Source organism: Coturnix japonica, chromosome 9 (assembly GCF_001577835.2).
Source record: "Coturnix japonica isolate 7356 chromosome 9, Coturnix japonica 2.1, whole genome shotgun sequence".
NCBI lineage: Eukaryota > Metazoa > Chordata > Aves > Galliformes > Phasianidae > Coturnix > Coturnix japonica.
The window spans coordinates 624,261-649,387 of record NC_029524.1 but is presented as its reverse complement, the minus strand read 5'-3'; the positions used below and the strand labels follow the sequence as shown (position 1 = coordinate 649,387).

General features: G+C 47.0%; 4 protein-coding genes across 7 annotated transcripts in view; 1 reads left to right on the top strand and 3 right to left on the bottom strand.

Annotated features, from left to right (window-relative positions):
- Positions 1 to 70: 70 nt before the first annotated feature.
- On the top strand, positions 71 to 11,888 carry LOC107317818 (claudin-19-like). Of its 3 annotated transcripts, none has more exons than XM_015870927.2 (6): positions 71 to 180; positions 1,442 to 1,717; positions 6,245 to 6,409; positions 6,545 to 6,626; positions 10,182 to 10,292; positions 11,300 to 11,830. In XM_015870927.2, exons 2-6 carry the CDS (start codon positions 1,498 to 1,500, stop codon positions 11,397 to 11,399), a joined length of 678 nt encoding a protein of 225 aa, XP_015726413.1. In that variant the 5' UTR covers positions 71 to 180; positions 1,442 to 1,497; the 3' UTR covers positions 11,400 to 11,830. The 3 variants fall into 3 exon arrangements, with proteins under 3 accessions (XP_015726413.1, XP_015726412.1, XP_015726414.1); XM_015870926.2 differs by lacking the exon at positions 71 to 180 and adding an exon at positions 258 to 1,050; XM_015870928.2 differs by lacking the exon at positions 71 to 180 and adding an exon at positions 4,722 to 4,915 and having other exon boundaries at positions 11,300 to 11,888.
- Positions 10,394 to 14,557, bottom strand: DUSP28 (dual specificity phosphatase 28). Its single transcript, XM_015870932.2, has 2 exons — positions 13,675 to 14,557; positions 10,394 to 12,916 (listed from the first exon to the last, which is right to left on the bottom strand). Exons 1-2 carry the CDS (start codon positions 14,083 to 14,085, stop codon positions 12,788 to 12,790), a joined length of 540 nt encoding a protein of 179 aa, XP_015726418.1. The 5' UTR covers positions 14,086 to 14,557; the 3' UTR covers positions 10,394 to 12,787.
- An 86-nt stretch (positions 14,558 to 14,643) lies between these two features.
- On the bottom strand, positions 14,644 to 17,564 carry LOC107317816 (coiled-coil domain-containing protein 81-like). Of its 2 annotated transcripts, XM_015870923.2 has the most exons (9): positions 17,328 to 17,564; positions 17,033 to 17,094; positions 16,624 to 16,777; positions 16,244 to 16,251; positions 15,995 to 16,129; positions 15,619 to 15,704; positions 15,228 to 15,310; positions 15,013 to 15,113; positions 14,644 to 14,896 (listed from the first exon to the last, which is right to left on the bottom strand). In XM_015870923.2, exons 1-9 carry the CDS (start codon positions 17,491 to 17,493, stop codon positions 14,819 to 14,821), a joined length of 873 nt encoding a protein of 290 aa, XP_015726409.1. In that variant the 5' UTR covers positions 17,494 to 17,564; the 3' UTR covers positions 14,644 to 14,818. The 2 variants fall into 2 exon arrangements, with proteins under 2 accessions (XP_015726409.1, XP_015726408.1); XM_015870922.2 differs by having other exon boundaries at positions 15,995 to 16,251.
- Positions 17,565 to 18,933: 1,369 nt separating this feature from the next.
- GPC1 (glypican 1) overlaps positions 18,934 to 25,127 on the bottom strand; it is a 137,995-nt gene continuing 131,801 nt past the window's right edge. The window contains exons 6-9 of the mRNA XM_015870921.2: positions 23,801 to 23,920; positions 23,140 to 23,273; positions 21,883 to 22,058; positions 18,934 to 21,449 (exon numbers count right to left, since the gene is read on the bottom strand). Of these exons, the coding sequence (XP_015726407.1) occupies positions 21,232 to 21,449; positions 21,883 to 22,058; positions 23,140 to 23,273; positions 23,801 to 23,920 (648 nt within the window). The 3' untranslated portion in view covers positions 18,934 to 21,231. The remainder of the gene's footprint in view (positions 21,450 to 21,882; positions 22,059 to 23,139; positions 23,274 to 23,800; positions 23,921 to 25,127) is intronic.

Here is a 25,127-nt window from a genome sequence, read left to right as displayed (position 1 = left end):
GCCCGTGGTGTACTGGGTCCAGGTCTGGAACCCCAGCACAGGAACGATGTGGAGCTGCTGCAGAGGGTCCGGAGGAGGCCACAAAGATGATCCGAGGGCTGCAGCACCGCTCCTGCACGGACAGCATGAGGGAGCTCGGCCTGTTCAGCCTGCGGAAGAGAAGGCTGCGGGGTGACCTCAGTATGGCCTTCACATATTTAAAGGGAGTTATGTTTTTAAAACACGAGGGAAATCGGGAAATAAATCAACTTTTTACATGGGTAGATAGTGATAGGACAAAGGAGAGTGGCTTTAAACTGAAGGAAGGGAGATTTAGATTGGATTTCATGGCTAAGTTCTTCACTGACAGCGATGAGGTGCTGTTTATTTTGCTCCACAGCTCCTGCTCTGAGCAGCTTTTCTTGTATTCCCACAGTACAAAGTCTGCTTGGGTTTACTCCTCAAGTTAAATGTATGATTTATTTTGCATGTTTTCTGTTGACACTTGTGTGTGCTTTGAAGAAGTTACACAGTCGCTTTTTTTCCATCACCCTGGAAAGCTGTATGTGCCCTATTGCAGTGGGGGCTGCATCCCAAAGCAAATGCTCTTTGTGATTGCCTGTTTTATCATTAACAAGGGCTCTTTTCATGAAGACAGCATTTCAGTGAGAAGTACAACAAAGGTGTAAATAAGCCATGATGAAAACTGTAATAATATTTTTCTCTGTTGCCTCAGAGACTGTTGATGCATGGGCACTGACAAGGCAGATTATATACCAGCGATTGCCCATTTAATCTAGGCACCCTTGGTAGTAACTCTCATGATTTTGTTATGATTTTCTTAGTTGAGTTGTCCATTTCACTGAGATGTTATAGGAAAAAGCCACATCTGGGCCTTTGTGCAACAGTTGGGCAATGCTTCGGCCATGGGTCCTTGATTTTTAGAATGGGGGGAAAGGTCCCAAAGAGTACAAAACTTCCCTTTCTGTTTGATCAAGCTGATCCACACAAAGTGCTGACATTACTGTCTAGCAGGAAGGTAAATGTGGAGATTAGAAGCGTATCATAAACGTAAGTATCAAAACTCATTTCACTTGAGATTTCTATTGATAATCAGGAGACAATTTATGAAGGCATTTGGTATCTTTAATTCTAAAAGAATTGAGTTAGCAAACTAGTGAAGAACTGATGACGCATTGCAAGTGTGAAACAGAGAATTCCTCATTTTGTCCTTCTGCTTTCGTTGATATTTTGTGGGATATGCATGTACAGTAATAAAAGTTTTCTTAAGAATATACTCAGATGTCATAGAATATTTGAGTATTCCAGTTATTTCATGAGATTTAAATATCAGTTCTTCGTGTTTCTTATGCAATAGATTAGTTTGTATGTACATCTTTCTGATGTTTTCCTGAAGGAAAAGTAAATCCGTCTTCTGTATGTGTGTAAACTGTTTCAACAGGTTTGTAATACCAGAAACTGTGAGAGGCTTCTTTAAAAACATCTTCTGTCCAAGGGATGGCTTCATCTTCTCTACAGATATGTTCCCTGCTGATGGCTTTAGCTGGATCCACCCTTTTACTTCTCACAACCATGTCCAACAGATGGAAAAATTCTGACACCACAGCAATGCTGGTTCCTTCGAAGTGGATTTCTGAAGGTCTTTGGATGGACTGTGGAGTCACTGGTTTTGGAGCAATACAGTGCATGAAGTTTCCCCACATGTTGAGTGCAGAGAGTAAGTGTGTATACGTACATAATACCCAGGGATGTACTTTTGTTCTTTTCTTTTCGTGTAGCATGTTAGTGCAATTGGACACGTGCCCTGTTTTGTGCATCCCTGATTATTGCCACTGCTGTTTTTCTGCATTCTTTCCAGCTCACCTGTTCTCAGTGCGCACTGCTCAGAACTGGAAGCAGGTCTTACATATAGCACAGACTATGAGAACTCGCCTTTCTTAGTACAGATATGGACTGCACTGCAGTCAGAACTGCCCAGCAGCGTGAGGCAGATCTCAAAAACGCGGCTGCCTGAAAACCGTCAAGATACAGGGCTTTTGTGGTTCTTCCTCAGACCCTAAGTACAGTGACCGTATTTGCATTCTTGGTAGTAGTGCCAGTTTAAGTATTCAGCATATTGAACTGAGGCCTCAAAAGAAAGGAAATCATATCCTAAGGATTTAAAAAACTCTGCTCATTGAGTCATAGACAATGTCAGCTTTTCCTGCCTTTCTGCTACCCACAGTCAGAGTATTCCTCTCCAAGACTTCCTCTGTGTAGAGATCAGTTTGCCCAGAATTCATCTGGAAACTGAGGCCTGTTTTCTGGAAAGCAGAATGATGGGATGGGACCAATGGTTCTTCTGTTCACACAAGGTGTAACAGATGCTTACAACGACATCACAGCTTTGCCTCACCTAACAAGCAGGAACAGATGTCTCAGCCCTTGTTGGAGAGGCAAGGTCTGGTTTGCCCCTCTGTTTTTTATCCTTTACTGATAGTTCATGCTGGCAGTGATGAAGTCACTGAGAGAAGCCTGAGGGCTATCAAAAGGGGCTTCATGGGTCTGGGGCGGTTAGTGGATGGAGCAGGAGTACAGGTGGTGTTCTCCTCTATCCTGTCATGTGGCAGGCTAACTATGACTTAGTTGCCATTACTGAAGCATGGTGGGATGGCTATAATGTCTATAAGCTCTTCAGAAGGGATAGGCAAGGAATGAGGGGTGGTGACATGGCTGTCTTTGTTGGAGAGTGTTTCAATGTGGCTGAGCTTGCAGCTGGCAGTGATAAGGTTGAGTCCCTGTGGGCATGGATCTAGGAGAAGGCAAATAGGACTGACATCCTAGTGGGGCTGAGAGAGATGATGGAAGTGGTTGTCAAGCCTCTTCCCACAATCTGTTAGTGCTCAACCAGAGAAGTCCCAGATAACCGAAGACTTGCTAATGTGACACACATCTGTAAGGAGAATCATGAGGAGGATCTGGGGAACCACAGACCTGTCAGATGGACCTCAGTGCCAGTGAAGGTTATGGAACAGGTCATCAAGAGGGTGATCATGTGGTATGTGTGGGATGACCAGGGGATTAGGACCAGCCAGCATGGGTTCCTGAAAGGTGAAGAAGAGACTCAGAGGAGACTTTATAGCTCTCTACAACTCCCAGAAAGGAGGTTGTGGTGAGGTAGTGGTCAGCATTTTCTCCCAGGTAACAGCAATAGGTCAAGAAGGAATTGCCTCAAGTTGCACCAGGGAAGGTTCAAGTTGGATAATAGGAAGATTTTTTTCTCTGAAAGAGTGGTTAAACATTGGAATAGGCTGCCCAGGGAAGCGATGGAGGAAAAGGACCTAAGGAAAGGGTAGTGTAGGGATGCAACATTGGTGGTAGGTGGGTGGTTGGACTAGATGATCTTGGAGGTCTTTTTGAATCTTATTAATGATTCTATGATTCCTCTTGGATGAAACTGAGCAGGGAAATGTGCTCTAGGAATGCACCTTATGACTTCAAGCCATTGGAAGTATTCATTTCATCCAACCAGTTGAACCTGATCTGAGTTAAAAACTCCTGTCCTGGATAGTGTAGATGTGAGGCTATCCATGCTAGTTCTTTTATTTTGCTGATGCACATGCTACAGCACTGTGCCATTGGTAAGTTCACTGCTTACCAAACCATAGTTAATAAAATTTAGTGAACAATAATCCTGTATTAAAATATCTACTGAAAACATCACTGTTCTTTTCTGTAGAGTGGCTTCCTTAGCAGAATGATTAAAATGCCTGGTGCCATGTATGAAAAACTTGTGCATTCTAGATCTGCACTTTAATTTGTTCCTCTTATGTGTGTGCTTTACAAGTGCGTGTCAAAATCGCCTTTTTAATTGCCATTAGGAAGAAATAACTTCTTTAATTTTTTTTTTAATGATTATTTTTTAATCCTTGAGAACAGTATGAAATCGGAGAGACACTTGATTCAAATTCCTCACTAAATTCAACTTTGGAAGTCATATGAGTAGAAGTGATTGCTGAAGTCAGCAGAGTAACTTCTGTTTGTGAATAAATTAATCTGAAACTCTTTGAAGGGTATTTAACAGGATCAGATATTCCAATATACTGGCACAGTGCATTCACTTTAGTATGCTGTCATTTTCAAATGGCAGTGATTTAGCACAAGGAGGGGATTTTGGAAAAACCTCCTGAAAAGATCAATTCCCAACACACTGCCATCTGCTTTCTTGCAAGATTGCAAGCTGCTCAGGGCCATTTTGGCTGTGCTGCCAAATCTGTTCCTATTTAAAATAATGGCAAAGATGTTTTTGGCTGCTGAGGGAGGAAGATGATCACAGTGGCATGGTAGTATCCTTTTGCAGCCAAACCTGCTGACCTGCAGCACGAGCTCAAAGCGACCACTGAGTATTGGAAAAAAGCGTCTTACTTGCTTTGGGCAGGTCGTGGCCCTCACAACAGTTACCTAACTGTTACTAACAGTTACCTAACAATCCTTCTAACAAACTGTTATCTGACAACTGGTTTTAAAATGTGCGTGTGTATTAAGAGGAAGGTAACATCCTACATAACCCAGTAGAATCACCACTAGCAGGATAATGACTTTCCTCAGCAGAATGCTCATGTGAGTTATATGCTTTGTTCACTTATAACCCTCTTAAAGGGCTGGTTCTTAACTTACTGCCCCTGAGTCTGTACAAGAATCTCATCATGGTTGTGTTTACATGGGTTGTTGTCTCTCTGTAGAGCTCCCTTGTGTGGATGTGGGCAGCAGGTCAGGATCTTGGAGCTACTGATGGCGGAGTATGTTTTAAAGCCATCTGAGGGAAGCAGAAAAGAGCATTGTGAGTGGAGGTTTACTAAAGCCAAAGAGAAAGGAAGGAAGAGAGCTCCTGGGGAATTACCAAGAACAACGTGGTGTCAGCAAGAGGGAAAACAAGGTGAGATGGAAAGTAAATCAATAGGCCAGGCTATGTAAGTGAGGTTGTGAAGATCAGATTTGATCCACTGAAGAGATCAGTTACTCTGTTGAGGAGATGATAATATACTTGAGGGATAAATATGGGAAGAAGGAAGGGACAAAGCAGCTTGCAGAACTGAGAAGAACTGAGAAGAAGAGGTTTAAGGAGAGGACAACTGAAAAAAAAAACAACAAACAAGTTAGAAGACACAGAATGGGAGAAAAAAATAATGAGAGTACAGTTGGGCAAAGAAAGTGGGGTTGGTGTCAGGGCAAATAGTGGGACCTTCAAAAAAGACTTGTAGCTCTCATGGGTATGAGCCAGGGCATGTTTAGTGTAGGTGTGTATGAGAAACTTATCCAGTTCAGATCCTAATTATGCACTGTTAGAGCCAAGACCCATCATACTTGCGATGCTTGGCATGTTTATCTCATTATCTCATTTGAATCAGAACCTACTAAATTCAGGCTGTTATTCCAAAGAGGCTCAAGTCCCTGTCTGATCTTCCTTCTTAGGCTGGCTAATAACTGGTCTGGTTATTGAGTGATTGATACCTAAGTGCAAAATTCAGGAGCTTAAACGATGCAGAGTTGTCAGCAGAAACAGAGAGAGAGCTTTGAATATGTTTCAATAACTGGTCATTGGACTATCTAACACACCCTCACCAACTAAACATTGTCTGCAAAGTAATATCTTCAGCAGGGGAGGAGAGCTGCAGATCTTGGACCAGCTCATCCCCTGCTCATTACCCATCCGGTTTTAAATATCACAAAACATACTGCTAACTCCAGCACCTGCTTTTTCCATCTCTTGCTGGAAGTAGCAAGGCAGAGTGTCCAGGATATTTTTCCAGTCTTCCCTAGTATCACCTTGGTTGGGATCTGGAGTTCGGAGGTGTCCTGTGCACTCGGGTTTGTAGGTAAAACGAAATCACCAGAGCTGGCAGGCTGGAGATGTGTACCTGCACCTGTAAATGACCGTGTCTACTGCAGTGTGTTTTCACAAGGCTGAAGGATGTGAGCTGTGAAGTGTTTGCTATGGTTTTGGGGGTTTACTCGAGCTCCTAAGAGGATTTACTGAGCCTTGAAGTGTAAGTGTAGTTCAGCTCTGAAATCTGATTGACTGCACAGACAGCCCTCTGCGTTTTTGGTATTTCTCAGAACTGAATAGCAAGGTTGGACAAGATTCATTCATTACTGCTCCTGTTAATTTTGTCACTGTCTCTGATCTGTTACGCTTTGCTGTTATAGGGGTAATTTAATTTCTGTATAGTTCCTTATTTGTTCTCTCTTTATCTGTCTCCCTTAGCCCATATCCAGGCATGCCGTGCCTTGATGATCATTTCCATCCTCCTGGGATTCGTAGCTGCCATGGTCTCACTGCTTGGTTTAAAGTGCACAAACGTTGGGCTGAGAGATGAGGATGAAAAACTAAAGGTTGCTGTCACAGGAGGATTTCTTTTTACTTTAGGAGGTAATGCTGAGGCTGAAATAAAAATGCTGTCAGTACTTTGTATTGCTGTCACAATGAGACTAAATGAATTGAGCACTGCTGTTGGATTAAAGACTCACTTAACTGTGTGCTTTCTAATATTTTTTTTTCTGGCAGGTCTCTGTTCGATGGTGGCTGTTTCTTGGTACGCTGCAATGATTACTGCTCAGTTCTCTAACCCATCATATACTGGAACAAAGTAAGTTAATAGATATGTCATACTAGACTACAGTATGTGCTAGGTATCTACCCTCTAGACCTCTACATTTGAGTTCAGTGATCACAGGCGTAGGCCCTTGTATTTCTCATCAGAATCAGGTTTTTACCATGCGTGTTAATTGTGGAAATTGCTAATTATATAGCCTTGACAAATGCTGTTTTCTACACTCCTTTTGATAATGAGTGCTGAAAGCAAGATTGTTCCTGGTTGTCACTTAAAATACATATATTTTTATGACTACTCCTTCTTTGGCATCAAATATATGCTGCAGTTGTTCCCTTTCAGGTTCTTCATGATCTGTGCCTGCCCTCCATCATTCATGAGTATCTGTTAAAAAACGAATTCCTGTCAGGAAGGCACAGTACCAGCAGCAGCCCTTAATGCTCACTTTTCAAATGTGTACTTCATATTTTAACCTCTGCTGCTGCTTCTCTTTGGGGAAAGTGTGAGTTGTTTAAATACCTCAGAGGTACAAACAGCCGTGTTTAGAATTTCCTCCCTCCTTTGGTCTAAATGCCAAAGAAAGTTAAGGCTATGGCATGTTTTTTTCATAGCACTGAGATGTACACTTAGCTGAGACTCAAGCAAATGTGAACAAAAGTACAGAAAATTGGCTTGCACTGAGTACTAGTGACCTGCAGACCGATGAAAAATGTCATTGAAGAAGTCAGTTTATTCCCCACCATATAATAACAGCTCAGAACTGATTTACCTTACAAATTAAAATGACCCAAGTTTTGAGGCACTGCCATCCCAGGCTGCACACAAACAGCTTTTGAGGTATAAAAGCCCTCAGTTTGTTACAGAAGCAGCAACTTTTAAAGCGAAATGTCTGAGGATAGCTTATCTTGTTCAAAATTAAACATTCACTGAGGATGGTTTATCTTGGTAAATGGACTTATCAATGAAGAGTAAGGGTGGGGGTGGTGATTGGGCCTCTCTTTTGGAGAGAGAGAAGAAGGGAGAGCAAAACAAATAATACATTGCCCGTGGAACATGAGAGAGCTGCTTTGAGGAAGAATCATAGAATCCTCAGAATTGAAAGGGACCTTTAAAGGCCATGTAGTCCAGCTCCCCTGCAATGCACGGGGACACCACAGCTGGATCAGGATGCCCAGGGCCTGATCAGCCTGGTATGAAAGTCTCCAAGGATGAGGCATCCACTACATCTCTGGGCAACCTGTGCCTCACCACCTTCACTGTGAAAGACTTCTTCCTTATATCCAACCTAAATCTCCCCTCTTTGAGCTTGAAGAGGGGAAGTTCATTATTTCTCAGCACCTCTACAAAGTGTGCCACCTTTAAATCAGTAAACTATAAACCATTAGTTGCTAGGATAACAATTGAAATGCTCCATAGCTTTTCCTCCTGAGGGTCAGTTCAGGGATATAGGAGGTGAAAGGCTTCCTAATGAATCACAGTACTTGAAGCTATTGCTCTCTTTATGTTTCCAAACAAGCACTTCCAAAGAAATCACACTTGTAAGACTTTTTTTGCTTTATATCCCCTTTGAAAAGTAGTAAGTATGTTGGAGGACCAAAAAGAAGGAATGATTAGGAACTGCAGTTTGTAGAAGAGCCACTGAGCTTTGTAGTTACGTTATGGTTGCTGGGTTTCAACATCAGTTTGTGTTAATCAGTTACTAGATTGTTTGCAATTGGTAGCTGAAGATTTTTTTGTATCTAAAGTTCCTATATTAGACTGTATGTTTGCTGAACAGTTCTTAGGGAATTAACTTTGACTGTTGGCAAAGCTGTGTTTACCCATGCTCTGCTCTCTTTAGGAAGTTCATTCTCCTCTGGCTGTGTGAAAGGGGTTTAATTTCAATTACAGGGCAGTATTAATCTTCAGTCTTAAGAAGGTGGAAAATCTGCCTTTTGGATTGCTTTTTTTGGTCCAACGTCAGCCAGTTAGTAAAATAACATTGTTGAATAACATTGTAGTAAAATAACTGTTGATTCTTAGAGGAATTTCTCATGCAACTGTGAAGGAAACCTGAATCATCCCCTGGATACGTCCTATATATGCTTTCCTTTGTGTGGTGTGTGTGACATTCCTGACTTCAGACAGCGAGCAGAGACCAGTGCTTGCGCAAGTCAGCACCCTCTGATTCTTCCTTAGTATTCCAGCTTCCCTATCCAACCTTTTTGGGGTTGTTTGTATTGAGATGGTGATCATCTCTCTCTTCTGTGTAGTCTCTGAAACAGTGGGACCAGAGCTCTGCTTGGGGTGCCAGTGTGCAATGGGGACGCCCTGGATCTTCCTAGTTCTGGAGTCAGAAACAAACACTTGTAAATAGTGATTTGATGTTCACGAACAGAAAGAATATCCACATATCTGGTTTCAGTATTGCTTCCGTGTGGTCCATGACAGTTATTTTGCCCTTATTCTGGCCGTGCCACAAACATTACTTTGCCATTAGTGTCTGTCATAAGAAGCAGCTAACCACTGCTATCGTCACAACACTGGACCACCTGTAAGCAGCTGCTTGTATAGAATTTGTTGTTCTTTTTTTAGTAGGAAAGCTGGGAAAAGGCTCTTCTTTATTAGGCAGTCTTGTAACAAACTTACATGTCCTAGAGAAAATTCAGCACTCTCTGTGTGTCTGAACTGCATTTAGGAACAGTCCCAGAATGAAAAAGGATAGCTTTCCATTTTACTGTTCAGGAAGAGACTCTTCAGAAGATCCCTCTGTCCATCCCAGGAAATACATGGATAAAGAGTTTGACTCAAAGACTAGAGGTGTCTGAGCCTGGTAAAGGCAGTCAGGAGTTTCCCTAAGAAAGAAGTTTTTGTAACACAACAAAGACACATGCACAATACACTGGTACTTCTGTCATCTGAGATCATAGAATGATAGAATGGTTTGGGTTTGAAGGGACCTTCAAGATAACCTAGTTCCAATCCTCTGCTATGGGCAGGGACACCTCCCTCTAGATACCTAATGTATGACAGAATTCCTTTCTTGGCTACTTCTGCCACATTTATTCGTGCACTCCACCCAAATACCAGCTAGGGGGTAATTCTTAGAGTTCTTCAGTATTTGGGCACCCTTATGCAGGTGGAAACTGAAGAGGAAGTTCTGATGGAGAAAGCTGATGAGTCGCATGAATGACCAGACCACCGATATGGAATTCAGCATACATAAAGGAGCATGCATGTAACTTTCTTTTTTCCCTTTTTATCTCAAATTATTCATACCCATTGCTCTATTGGATTCAGTTTTAAGATTCAGCGTCTCTCTTTATTATCAGCAATTTATTAAATGTATGCAACTATTTATTACTACTTACTATGTTGCCCAGCACTTTTTGTTATGCACTGATTTGGCAGAGCACTTGAATATACTCATAAGAGTTTTACTGAACAGACACAAAAGTAGATCTGTTTTCCTGTGTAATCTACTGAGGTACCTTTCAGTAGCTGACATCTATCCCGAATGGAATTTGTTTGGATGATTTCTGTGCTTTAAGTCTCATTCTAAAGTAACAGCTCCGTGATCTTGTTATGTGTGTAAAATCTTTTGTGTTTCAGATACGAACTAGGAGATGCTCTGTACTTAGGTTGGACTGGATCTTTTCTTTGTATGCTTGGTGGGATCTTCCTAACCTGTTCATGCAAAGGAAAGGAAAAGCAGGAATACAGGTAATTTTGGCAGTTCAAATAGTTACTGTCTGTTATATATCATTGTCTGCACTCTCCTTCAGCCTGGTTTGAATCTGCAGCAAAATAAACAGAAAACTCTACCTACTCAACTCCATTTATTGTGAAGAAAATGTAGTGGTGTTTTCTTCCCCAAATTGACTGCTAGAAGCATGTGATGTTTCCATGTTTCTTGTGGAACATTTCACATCAATTACGTTGAGGGTGCATCAAAACAGAAATATTAAAGTTCCTGGCCTCCGTATTTAACCTTGCCTGCATTTTTCCCCAATCTTTATTTTTTACACATACTAAAGGTCCCTTTCTCAAGGAGAGGGGTGGGATTGCCAGAAGCAGCAGAGGTCCTTGTCTATGTAGAAGATCCCAGATAGTTTGAAGGATGTACAGTTGGGCTTGAGAGGATCGTAAGACCGAAGGGAGAAGCAAGCTGTATTTACTCTTAGGAAGATTGTGTCAAAACACCCTATAAGTGAGAGTGTTCTTCTGACACTCCATTGCTTAGACTGAAGCCACTGAACTTTTATGGCAATATATTGTCAGCCAAGTTGGACTTTAGATTTGACTTTGTATCTGACTGATGCAAAGTACCACATATCCTGAAATATCCTGAAAAAACAGGCAAAACTGGGGGCAAGAGAAGTTCAACATGATGGATGACAGCTGAAGATGGTTCCTTTTGCTCATAATTTTGATTCCTGTATTAAAAACTGCAGCTTTCACGAAGGCATTATAATCTATATTCTCTTCTGCTTTAGAAGCTTGACCTAAGTGCCTCTAAGAAAGGCACAGGTGAGTGCGGAACCCAGAGCTGGTTCCTGGCTAACAGAAAGGTGGTTGTGCCACCTGGTGAGAACAACTGGCCTTTAATAGCTGATGCATGTGCTATCAGTGCATTGGATACAGACCTACATGAGTAACTTCCTAATTGCCTGAAACTGTGGCTGTGTGTGTAATACCTACTTTTAAAATCTTTTTCTCTTAATTTACAGTGCCAACAAATACAGATATTCAGCAGGCCAGGCAGCTGGTCAGCAGCAAATTTACACCAAGGACGCTGAGCCAGTCACAAGTTCCAAGGAGTGTGTCTAAGCTTATATTTCCACATCACTTGTAACGTTACTAGGTTTTGAACTTGCATTAAAGAAAAAAAATGATCTCCTTCCAGGGATTCGTTCTATGTTGCAATCTTTCATCTTAATTTGGAGATGATCTACAGCTGAACACCTCCTTCTGGAAATGGCTTTGAGGTAGAAATAGGTTTCTGCAGATGCGATGTGAAATCCTGCAGCATGAAGGCTGTGTGCTGGGAAGTCTGGTAAAATTTGAGCACAGAGCGTGGGATACCCTGCTGACTGAGACCACCTCTTTTCCATTTCAGCTAACTAAACAGTGTGGAACTGGAATGCTGTAACTGCCTGTGGGTTAATGCAGCTCACTGTTAGAAATGGTTTTACTTTCATTAGAGCTGGGAGCTTTAGCTCATAACAGTAAATAAGCTTTGATTTGCTGACTGACTGAAACAGACTTTCTGATGCGTAGTATCCTGGCCATTAATGAAGAGTCAATCTATATACCACAGGTTTGAAGTCCAAGTCTCATGGTATATTGAAATACTTATTATTTATGTAGTCAAGATCTGTAAAAGCTTCTAAAGACCCTTAAAAACAACCACTCACCTGCATATCTGTGGATATGCAACAAGATGCTTGTTGGTTGGGTTGTAGCTATGAAAAATAAATGCTACAGAACAAAGCAAACACAGCTGGGAGCAAGGAAAGGAACTGGTCAGATGATGCCTCAAAGTAACTAAAAGATGGCACCAGTTTTTAGTTTTTCTTTCTGTCTTTTCAGGTTCTAAAATAATTGTATTTTAATTTGGGGCAGTCGTTTACTTCAGGAGCTTCTATTGCATCTGAATTGCCTAATTCAAGTAATTCCACGGTGGCTTTGTTCTTTGTCATGGTTTCAGCATTAGAATTGATGCCTTAAACTGCTCCACTGCTGGGAGCGTTTGTTACTTTATGTAAGCACTTAAGACACTGAAGATGAACTAATTTTCCTTCATATTGATATCTTGAGCAACGTGAAATAGAATTTCACACTGCAGGTTCACAGTTCTTTGTCCTTAAATAATGAATTTGTTAATATAGTTCAACAAAATACTTTGGTATTTTTCTACTTTAAACATCTTGTATCAAACCATGACTGTAGCCTGAAGGAGAAACTTTGTGCATCTCCCTTAGCTTGTCCTTCCTTGTCTATCCAGACACATTCATTGGGACAACCTGCAAATACTCGGAGCAGGAACAGTTTAGTTGCTTTGTTTGCACGCAGATACTGCTGACTTGTAAAGAGAAACTTCAAGGAATGAATTTGGCCACTGACAGATGTTAATAAATGTAATAAATTACATCAAAAGGAGTGACAATGGCATTTAGGTTGCCACTGTCACCTTTCTTCCTCAACAACCAAGAGCTTTAAAGTGAGCTCAGTCCTTTGCTCGGCAGATCAGATTGCTTTGCTATTTTCAGATCTTCTTCATATCTCTGTAGCTGAGACCAAAACCCTGCATTGGGTTCTGCTACTGGTCTGGCAGCCTTCACCACCTAGAAGAAAGGAGAGGTGTTACAGAAGCAATGCAAGTTACCATGCAAACCGTTTTCTTCTTCTTAGGCTTTTGAGAAGATTTATTTTGGTTTTGGTTTTTGATGACCTCGCTCTGTGCTTGCACGTGTTCCTCGTGGACAACACATGAAAGAGAGATGCTGGGTTTGCTGGAAATGTGGATGTCTCTTACAAAGACAGTCAAACTTGGTCACATGTCTGAAAGCAAAGAAGTTACCTGTATTAGAGACATCGCAATGTATGTATATATGCCAAGTGGGTGAAGGTTGAAAGACTGTGAAGCATCTGTTCATTTGTTCTGTTTATTAGACAAGCATCCTAATGAAGGTGAGATGCTATTACGTGTAGCTAGCTGGCCTCTAGCTGTTCAGCAGGCCTAACAGATGGTGTTTCTTTGCTACATTAGGCTGTCACACGAATGATATGTATGCAGCAGCTTTAGAGCAAATCCTGCAACACGACTTCTGCAAAAGCTCCTTTTATTTTCACTGATCTGCTTCACATCTCTGTCTTTAACTCCACTTCCCATGAATAAGCAAGTGGTATGGAAAATGTTCATAAACAACCCTGAATGCATCTGTTGCTGCCGGTGCTTAAAGATCTGCAAGTCTGTTTGTCCCATGTAGCTGATATTGCAGATTTATTTTTCCTACTGGGGGGGTGAAAAAAATGCATGGTTGAAATGTATTCAAATATCGAGCGTCTAAATAACATGATGAGCACAGTGTGAGCACAGTACCTCGAAGGCGTCCTTGAGCGGTAGGTTTCGGTGTCTCATCAGGTACGCGGTGCAGATAGCGGCGGATCTGCTGCGGCCGTTCTTGCAGTACACCAGGCACTTCCCGCCGCTCCTCACAGCTTCTTCTATGGCATCACTGCACTGCTCAAAGTAGTGGTACAGGTCCTCAGCCGGGTCGTCGAACACAGGCACGCGCATGGCTCGGGCCTGCAGGAGGCCAGGGAAGGGCTGCTGCCTGGTGACGTTCACACAGAAGGTGACCCCCTCTCGGGCCAGCAGCTCCGCGTTGCAGGCCGTCCTGGCATTGCTGATGAGCAGCGAGGAGGTCACTTTGCCCACTGCAGTGCTGCTGGCCAAGGGCTCGGAGTGCCCAGCACCAGCACTGCTCTGCCTGCCGCCTCCCGGCAGCATGGACGGCTGCTCGTGCGGCTTCAGCCTGCAGCCGTGGCTGTGCTATATTTAGTCCCTACGTGCAGGCTGGGGCTGAGGGATGCAGGCGGGTCCTAGTGCCTGCTGTGCTGAGAGCTGCGTTCCTACAAAGCTAAAACCGACATCAGGTCGAGTTCAAAGCAATCGGATGTGTGAGGCCCCTATTCCTGTAGCAGTTCCTTACAGAAGGGTAAGAGCCCTCCTCACAAGGAGTGCTGCTGCCACCCTGAGACCAGCATCCCTCAGCCCTCACCGGCACCTCTGAGCACCAAACAGGTCGTGCTGCACGTCAGCACAGGTGTGGCTGTGGGGCTGTGGAGGTGTTACCTCTGGTGGAGGTGTTGCCTCCTGGTGCAGGGTCATGGCTTCCGTACACAGCCCAGCACTTGTGAGCGTGTCCCTGCCCAGCCATCAGGCAGCCAGGAGCCCAAGGCTGACATCTGCTGATGGCACAAAGATGAGCCTGGATCACGGCAGCCGGAGAACATGGGCTGGTAGAACTGGCATGAAGTAGAAAGCCAGAAAGTGAGGCTGCATGGCTGCACGCGTGGAGCAAAGGCAGTTTTATTTCATAGCAGAGAGCTAAGAAGCTGACCTGCACACACGTTATCACAGCCAACAGCAGCATGCCAGTGACCCCAGCCCCACTGTGAGCAGTGGCACGGGCACAGGGCTGAGCATCCCACCTGCCTGCTGGCATCACCTTGTCCTGTCACTACCTTTGTTCCAGTCCCTGGGTGCCTGTCTGCAGGAAGGCCTTCATGGCCAGGGAAGTGCCTTTCAGCTTGACGCCCTGAGTCAGAGAGGAGAAAATGTGTCAGGAGAACGCAGCCCCGACAGTGCCCAGCACAGTGAGAGCTGAGAGCCACAGTGCTGCCTGCACAGACATCTTGTGCTCACAGCACCCACCTGGCGGCCAGCAGTGCCCCCCAGGGCTGTGCCATGCTGAGCTGCAGGAGGCTTTTCTTCTCGAGGGTGTTTCCCTGCAGGCCTCTGATCCCTGGCAGACCCTGGGCACAGCGTGTTGGTTAGGAGCCTTTCTCTGATCCTTGCCAGGGCTCTGCTTATCAGATGGGAACAGGTTGGTTCCCCCTAGCACAGAAGGGCTCTGGCGGCCATGTTACCATTCATGTCCTGCGCTGCCTCCTTTTGCCAGCCTTTCTTTGTGCCGCTGAATGGCACGCAATGAATGCACTGCAGTTCAAACCTGTGTGCAAGAAGGCACTGGTGTGATGTGAGGTAGCACAGGTCCTTTCCAGAACTATTTTGCTCCCAGTGCCACTTCAGCCATCCTTCAAACAGCCCCAGGGCCACCATGGGCTCAGCTGCACCCAGCAGCGCAGCCAGCGACCCTCTGTGTCCCATGAGCTCTGCCCCAGTGGCGGCAGCCTGCTGGAGGTGTGCAGAGCAGCCCCCTCCCACAGCCCAGTGTGAAGTGGGGAGAATGGGAGCAGCACCTTCCAACGAGGCTGCCCCGAGCAGAGCCAGCGCAGGGCTGCGGGCACACAGACTCACTCTGGAAAGACGATGACGCAGCCTGAGCGCGTCAGGAAAGCAGGAGCTGCTGAGCGAGGGATCACTGAGCCCGGCACCCCTGGGACCTGCAAGAAGGACACAGAGCTGGGGAAAGGCTGGGATGGAGAGGGGAGCTCTGCGGTGAGGAGCACAGCCAGCCGCCCACTGCCATGGGACAGCTCTGCCTCACACAGACACTTCTGTCCCCATCAGCCCATCCTAATGAGTGCATGCTGTGTGAGCACAGAGCGGTTGTTGCTGAGCTGGAGCCCAGCCAGAGGGGCTGCCCAAGTCTGGTAGGGCCAAAAACAAGGTCTGCTTGCAGATGGCAGCCTGCAAAGGGAGTGGTACTGCTGTGCAGAACCAGAACACTTACTCTCAACAGGACTCCTTTCAGGGTGACTTTCCCTGACATCGCTTCCAGGAAGTCACAGTAGTATTTCATCTGCACCTGGGCATCTTCGATGAGCAGCATACCGATGTCCCTCAGGATGAGCGCGGTGTTCCTTCCCTGCGCGATGCAGCGAGAGAAGAGGGACATGGTGGCCTGGATGCACCTCACCACTCTTTTTGAAGACACAAACGTGGTTGCAGCTATCTGAGCTTGCTGCATAGGTTGCAGTACTTTGTTGCCTGGAAAAACACACAGAAGTGATGGGGCAGTTTCACAGCCACTTGCCAGCAGGCTGCAGCCACACTGCAACCCCTGGGCCCTGAGGGTGTTTCACTGCAGCAGGCACAGAGCTGAGCAGTGTCTGGAGCCAGCAGTCCTGCAGGTCCTTGGGTCTGGACCCCTCAGGGCAGGTTTCCATGGGTGCTGGCTGCTGCTGGTGTGGCACACAAAGCCCACTGTGGGACCTGCTCTGCAGTGAGGGGTTTGGTTGTGAGCAGCATCAGTTACTCTCCAACATGGGAGAGGGAGGTGAGAGGTCTGCTCACCCAGCCATGTGGTGGGGAATGTGCACCACCCAGCACTGTGAGAAACACGTCCATGGCACAGCTCACCTGGCATGTATGACATGTCAACTGTCAGGCGGTGACCCTCGGCAAGGTTCCTGGCCAGGTAGAAGACAGGTCTCTGCACAGCCAGGTAGCCAGCTCCAACCTGCACCCGCTCGAGGATGGTGTCAAAAGACCCAAGGGTGGGAATACGGATGCCCTATGGGCAGATGAGACCAACAGAGCAGACAGGTGAGGACAGAGGCTGCCCTGCTGGAATTTGGGACAAGGAGCTGCTAAGTCTCCTATTCCCCATGGGATGCCATGGGACTAAGCATCCAAGGGGCTTCCATCAACTTGGAGATGTGGCCACACTTGCATAAAGCTTTATTCTCCCTTGGCCAGATCTGCTGGGCTGAGGGCCCTGTTGGCAGGGGCAGATCCTGGTTGAGGGATAAGAAGGGTGCAAGCTCACCTTGCACTGCAGGAGCTGCTGGCGGACATGGGCAGACACAGTGTCCCAGACGTTGGCTCTCACTGAGCAGCAAATGAAGACCAGGTCACGTTCTGCACCTGCAGCCCTGCAGCCCACCCTGGCCACATGCAGGGACATGGCCATGCCCCACACAGAGACATCCCGGTGAGGGCTGCAGCACTGAGTGGCACTTGTGGCACTGAGCTGTGTGGGAAGCATGAAGGGAGCCTGGCATGGCAACGTAGTGCCAGCAGGTTATGGCCGTGCTCCTGCAAGTGCCTGCAGAGAGTCTTACCTGCAGCAGTGTAAGGTGGCACCATGGGGCCCACCCAGCCAGTGTCCCAGAATATCTTCTGTGTCCCTGTTCCCCTGGCATGGAACTTGCCCACAGGGAGAGACAGTGGGGAGTGCACTCGGGCACCCCAGCAGTGGCACTCTGCCTTCCTGTGCCCACCCCCCATGGTGCAGCACTGTGCTGTGCAGGGCTGCCGGCAGGGCTGGTGCGGAAGCTGTGACACAACAGGGCCCCTTGTTGCCTTGGCAGGGCCCGTTCCCCTTCCATCCGGGGTCACCACATGTCCCCCGCCCTGCGCTGCTCTGCTGGGATGTCGGCTGCTGGAGGTGGGGGCCATGCTGCTCACCCAGGTACAGAGCAGCCCGGTGTCGTACCCCACAGCTTGCAGAGCCGCTGCAGCTCCTGTGCTGCTGCTGAGGGTTTTCTTCTCACCGTGGCTGCTCAGTATCAAAGCTGAGACCTTTCCTTGAGGGGTAAGAACTTTCCACCGAGCCAATAGCAGCAGCAGCCTGGTGGTTGCTCTGAGTCTGTGGGTTTGACAGTGCAGGGCTGGGACTTCTCACCTTCAGCATCAGCAGATGGTGTGGCTCCTGCACCAGGGTAACCTTACTGTGGGGCTGCGGATGGTTAGCGGGGCTCCAGGGCATGATACCTGCAGGCAGTTGCCCTGTAGAGGGTCTGTCATGGCAGGAGTGTTATCCCTTCCCACTTCACCATGTTGTAGCAGTTAGTTTGCTGCTGTTTGGTGTTCAGTGCATTTACAGACCAACAGAGGTGTTTGCAGATGGTCTTAGTCCACGCAGAGCTGCAAGTCACTGTTATTTAAAGTTATCATCAGGCTCAGAGGTGGCAGAGGATGTGACTGCTCTGAAAATAGCTCCAGCAGAAAACCACTATCTCCACATTTGCCCGCATTTATAAAATCAGTGCACATGGCTGTAACTGCAGGACCCAGAGCCGAAGAAATACCTGCTCAGTTAGAGGCATCTTTGTATTAGATGAAAATAATATCTGCATCCATGCAGGCAGATCTTTTAGCTTCCAGTTACCGAGTTTCACTCTGACACTTCAGTAGCTGTTTTTGATTTTTCCCTTGACCCTGCATCCACCCATCCACTTCTCAGAAGGGAAGGTGCAGAGATGAAGCACAGATCTTCCTGTTGAACCATTCAGACTCCAGCACTTGCTTGGGATGGCACATCCACATCCCTGCAGTGACCCTTTGTTCAGCTCCACTCGTGTGCTCTGCCAACAGCTGCTCTGCTGCACGGCCACTGCAGATAACGAGCCCAACGCTTGGCTGTGACATACCAAGGGCATTCCTGATTCTGTGTGTTGTTGTGCTGTGACTCTGCACAAGCATGTTCAGAATACTCACTTTGATGACCTGCAGTTGCTTTGTCTGGTTTGCACATACACTGCATCCATAAAACCTTGCTTTACCAAGTTACATAGGATTGCTGGTGAGGGAAACCCATGACAAAGTGGGTGGTTAAAAGCAAGGGTTCATCCCTCAGGGCTACGGAACTGGCCTTCACCTGTGCCTTTAAAGGGAAGAAGAAACCAAACTCAGCAAACATGGAGAAGTAATCAAAGTGCCCCTAAGTACAGATTTGTCTCCAGCCTTTTTATTTATACAAGGATTCAAAGAACATGTTTTAACTTTAGATAAACAGTGCAAGAGAGTTACAAGTACCTCGGTAACAGAAAGAAATAGGTAACTGTCCAGCTATGCCAGTAAGTGAAATAATTCTGACTCCTGCAGATAGAAATGCGTCTGTTTAAAGCAAAGGTGGCCGTGAGATATTTGCTCTGCCTCAGCTCCTCCCAACCCACCGGGAAACACAGGCAGTTTGTCTGCTGCAAATGGTGAGCGGCTGCACTCAGCCCGTGGAAACCTCACTGTAAGTTAGAACATAACATACGTGTTATGGCACAGCAAAGCAGGCTGAAGGACACAGACAGACGGGAATCTGCAGTTTCTGGTTCTGCCTTTTCCGCAGACAGGAGACTTTGTTGATATGCTTCTCCAGACCACAGCTCCGCACCCTGAGCATGAGGCCCTTCCAAACGGACCCACCACCACTCACACCCCACTGGCCCCAAAGATTTAACTGCTTCTGCTACGTCATTTTTGTACCAGATCTGATAGTGTGAACCATTTAACTGTTAAAGTACTAACAGGACACAGTGAATTCTTGGTTAAGGTGTGCTCCGCTCAGAGCCCAGAGGGAGCTGGTTAGTGTGGCAGGCTGACAGCAAACAGTCACTGCATGGAGCTGGAAATGACGAGGACTCCTTCCAAAGCTCTGCAAAGCACGGACCTCAGCAGCTGCTTTTAAAGCTCCAACACAACCCGTCTTTGAAGTGGTTGCAATGTTTCAGTGCCCTTTCCCCTTTTGCTTTGCATCAAAGTTTTTTTTTTTTTTTCTGCAGTTGTGGAAATCTACGTAACTGAAGGCTATATTTGTGTTGGCAATTCTAGTTAAAGGAAGAAAAAAAACAGGAACTCTTCTGCACTTCTAGAGCTACGTAAACCTGTGTAAAGCCATGGCTGTTGTTTATCCATGGCTGAGCCTCACGGCACTGCCAGGTGTGCTGGGCAGGGCGGGCACAGCAGCCCACAGTCCACACTGCAGCCCAGCACCGGGCACCCCCTGCCCAGCCCCGGACCTGCAGCTCTGCCTGCAAAGGGACGAGCTCTGCACCAGCTGCTGGCACTGCCTTGTTCATGTTCTCATCCTCTCTTTACAAACTGCTACATGGTAAAAACAAGATTTGGGCACAGCCAACTGCTGACTGCCAGCAGAGCACTGCCCTAAGTTAGGGGGCGATGCCGCATGTGCCCGTGTGAGCTCTCCCATCCAGTCACAGTGCTCGCATCATCACACAGCCCCTTGTCTTTCTAATTATATTTAAAAAAAAAAAAGGCATTTACACCCAGGGCTGGAGCCAGAGGAGGCAGAGGCAGCACTACTATCTGTGCAGTAAGAAATCCTACTGTGCATACTTTCATCTCTCTGTTACCTTTCACGGTACTGCACTGCAGGTAGAAAATGGACCATTATTACTTGGGTAAAAAATGGCTTTCCAACTAGCATGCAAAGAAAAAATACCCCAAACCCCAACCCCTAACACTCATTCCCAGTCACTTAGATGTAGGAGCCCTACATTTAAAAATGTCGTCAGCTACGAGCTCTAGTCAAGAAACCCATTTGTGACCTTTCCAAAGAAGAAGGGAGTTCTACGTTTTTGGGTCCAATAGTCACCGCCAAATCATTTCAGTCCAACCCACCACATCTGCTCACACTTCCATGCACACAGATGGAAGTGAAGGGCCACCTCCACCTGGTTCAGCAGTACAGAGGGAAACCTCTGAGGAGCCCCTGTATGCAGTACCTGCGCGGTGCAGGCACGGCCGGTCTCCATGTTACTGTCAGCCCGGTGTGTTCAGCAGCAGCACGTCAGGCAGCGCTGCGGCCGGTGGCTGGGTAACAAGATCAGGGGAATTGCATATTCCGCTGCAGGCAGCACAAGAGCTGCCCCTGAAGGGGCCGCCAGGAAGCCTCTCTGCAAGGGCTCGGTTCAGCCCCGCGAGCCAGTCTTATGGCAATAACAAAAGTAAAACAATGAGGTATGGAAAGAAGGGCCCAGCATTGGGGAAGAGACCAAGAAAGAAGAAAACAGCTCGAGCACTGCCAGAAATAGCAAACAACCGAAACCTTTACCTCCTCCCTCTATTTTTCCCCCCTTTTTTTCTTTTTCTTCCTTTTTTTTTTTTTTTTTTTTTTTTTTAAATTTTTTTTGTTTTTTTCACAATGTGAAGCACAGACGTCCTTTTGTTGGTTGGTTTTGGCAAAGTGAAGCCCTCGGCTGCAGTCTCTTTCCTGGCTGTCCTGCTGAGTTACCGCCACAAGTGCTGCACAACAATGGAAGCCCCTGAAAGGAAGAGGAGGAAGGCAGAAGGCAAAGATCTGCTGCTGGCCCCAATGACACCGTGTCCGGACTGCTTTGGGATAGCGTGCGTTTCTGGCTGTCTGGTGCTGGGGCTCTTAGAAAGTCTTTTGCCACAGACGTCGTCAGGACAGCTGTCACCACTGCCTGAGCCGCTCATGTCATCACCTGTGCAGAGACAAAGAGAAGTGAGCCCAGCACTCCTTTCAGATGCTTACCCTGCCTTCTTGTTGTGCCCCTGGTAGGGACAGAGGATGCAGCTGCTGAGAGCAGACAGTGCCACAACCCCGGGGAGCCTGGCCACCAGCTGTGTCCCCCACTATGGGTTGCAAGCCTGGAGCTGATCCCCAGCAAACTCAGCCACCTGCTGCTGCAGCAGCCAGAGGGCTATAGGAGCAGCAGCCCCATCAGCCAGGCTGGGCTGGGGAGAGCAGCTGAGTTTTCAGCAGCAGGCCAAGAGCAGAGCAGCACCTGAGCATCCTACAGCAGGTTGGATGCACCTGAACAGAGCCTCTGCAGTCTGCAACCAAAAGGCAGGTGACCATGGCCCCACTGTGCCACAGGACCAACTGCGCAGCCCCAGCCCAGCTCTGCTACTCACTCGCATCTTGGAAATCCACATCATTCCCGATGTTGGCGTTGCCCAGTCGGTTTGTCATGATCTTCAGTTGCATGATTTGCTGGCGAATGGTCATATCTGGCTTGGTGATGTCCACCTCCACCTCTGGGTTGTTAATCTGATTAGCTAAGCCGTCCCCCATCACTTCAGGCAGGTAACTGTGAAGGAAGGTGACAGGCTTACACATCTGCCCCCAGCTAAGCTCAGCTCTCCCCAGTACAGATACCAGTGACAATGCAGCCCCTCTGAGGCATGGAGAAGCATGGTCAGTGGTGTTGGGTTGTTGAACCACCCCAGGCAGGGAAGGAGTGCCTGTGCCTGCAAGGTGCTGAGTAGCAAGAGCTCTGCAGATGGCCACACCAAGGCTGCAGGGAGCAAAGATTGCATGGGAAGGCTTTTGTGTTGACAGCTGGCTCTACAGATGGCCAAGCTCTGCTGTCATCATCAGAATCCATCAGAGTCTGTGGCTCATCCTCTGGCCACTTCAGCTTCTGGGGCTGCAGCATCACTGTCCCAGCATGGGGAGAGGTTTGCTGCTCTAGGGCCCTGTGCAGGGCTGTGAGATTGCTCTCAGGATGGTACCCATAGAGCTACAGTGATGCTCCATGCACCATGGAAAAACTGTCCATACTGCAGGCTGAGGAGCACCTTCATCAATGCTCCTGTTACACGCTGCAGGGATTGGCACCCTGTGCTGGCTGTATCCCCCTGCCCTAGTAAGACCAGATGGGTTCACAGGGAAGCTCCAGTGAACTGGGGGCTGTTATCCTGTGCTGTGCTGCTCCCTCTGGCAGTGCCCTTCCCGTCTCTCCTCACTGCTGCCCTCTAAAATCAGTCAGGTGTGGAAGGTGTTTCTGCAGGTTCTGGATGTCACCCAGGTATGATTAAAGGACATACATGCAATTCACAGTATCAGTTCTGGAGTCTGCATGGTAAATCCAGCTCTTCTGCGTTCTGAATGTGTGCAAAATTGCTTAATTAGAACAAAACTACACAGCTATTTCATGGCAAATGCATTCTGATTCTTAACCATCCAACGTACAGCAGAACAACAACAGGATTGAAATTCCCAGGCACCAGTTTCAGATGAAAAGCAACAGTTCTCTGAACAGGGGCAGACCTTTCCCCTCAGTCTGAGTGAGCAGAGGTGGCTGATGAAGTGTAACTGCTTTTTATTAAACCCTACTTCTCCCACCACCCTTAATCAGTGCTGTCCTGGCACCACGACCCTCTCCATACCTGCCCTTGGTCATCCCATTCCAACACTTGTCATCCTCTGCTGGGCTGGCCATTATTTTTTTGCTGCACAGGACTCCAGGCAGGGTGACCCAGTAAGACTTGAGAGCTGTCAGATTCCCTTTGGCATCCAAAACCTACAAACAAAGAGAATGCTTAGGGCCAGGACAGCTCTGGGACAGCCCTGGGCTGTGGAAAGGACAAGGACTCTGATTACATTTTTCATCTTACCATCATACAGTCTGTATTTATGCAGACATGGAAGCATCACTGACTTTTCCCTTAAGACCAACCCTCAACCCAAGCACCCAGGGCTGAAGAGCACATGCCAATGTTTGTTTTGGTACTTTGAGGATGACCCAGATCCTTTTCTGGAGCATAAGGGCAACACTGGGAAGCAGCCTCTGTGGGAGCCAGCAGAGGTCTGTTGGGGTGGGACAGAGGACTGCAGGGCCTCTGAAATGTGGGGCCATGAGCACATCATGCAGCCCATTGTCCACAGAGTCCAAAATCTCCACAGAGGAGGCTCATGGAACAACAAAGTCTCAGGTCCCAGGAGCACAGAGGGACTGCCCACCCCAGAGACAGGGACCTCATGTCCCATTTCCCAAGATGGATGCACTGTGCACACACAGCAGCAGAGCAGCTCTGGAGTCAAACTCACCAGCATCTCCAGTGCTACTGCAGAGGATTTGGCTTCTAACGTGACCTTCCCTCGCCTCTTCTTGTCCTCACTGCTGGAGCCTTTCATGCTGACTTTGGGATTTCCACAGCCTTGGAAAACCTGAAAAACAAACCAAACTCTCTACCGTGTGCTTTGATACTACTTCCTTAATTAATTTGGACTCCACAAGTAATATGTTTATCTTTTCCAATTGCAAGATCTCCGAGTCTGGTTTAGTTTCTGGTCAGGTTACTCTCATACCAAGACTTGTTTTCAACACACTGTAACTGTTTTTGATTACTGCTACCATGCAAAATGCTCAGCACAAACACAAAATTAGCATGTTTTTGGATGAGTCACTAGTGTTGATATTAAATTACAGCTAGCAATTTTATCTGTTCCCATTATGATTTTAAAATACAGTTCTGGGAAGTCTGAGAAGAATAAGCTGGGAATTGCTCACAGTTGTTACATCAGTGGTGGGGGCTTTGTAACTACAGCTTCCCTGATAAGGTCACTTACCTACACACCAAGCAGCTTTTGTAGCTGAGGGAGGGTAGCAGCCTGGGCTAGGCCTGGGCTTGGAGAATATGCCCTACAAGGAGCTACTAAAGGAACCGGGGCTGTTTAGTCTGGGGAAAAGGAGGCTGAGGGGAGACCTTATTGTTCTCTTCCAATACCTGAAAGGTGACTGCAGTGAGAGGGACTGGTCTCCTCTCACTTTTGACAGGAAGAGGGGAAATGGCCTCAAGTTGTGTCAGGGGAGGTTTAGGTTGAATATCAGGAAAAACTTTACAGAAAGTGTTGTTAAGCACTGGAATGGGTTCTCCATGGAGGTGGTTGAGTCAGCATGACTGACTGTTTAAAAACCGTCTTGATGTGGTGCTCAGGAACAAGACTTCGCGGAGAGCTGTTAGAGTGAGGGTAATAGTAATAATAGTAATAGTAATAGTATCGTGCGGGTTGGAAGGGACCTTAGAGATCATCGAGTCCAACTCCCGGGATTCGAGCCTCTGTGCTGCAGAGCGGCACTTCTACCACTTGCACCACAGGGGGGATTCGAACCCCGGGCCCAGGGTAGTATGGTCAGGTTGCGGTTGGACCTGATGATCTTTAAGGTCTTTTCCAACCTGAGCAATTCTGTGATTCTCTGATTCATCTGACAGTGATACTCCACCAGATCATTGTGCTGCGCCCAAATCAGAGCCCGCAGCCGCATCAATCTGCAGCTCCAAACATCCACTACCGGTGCCAAACTCACCTGGCCACTAGATCTCACTGAGAACTTTAGCAAATAAGTTCTGTTTTCTAGTCAGACACTGACTAC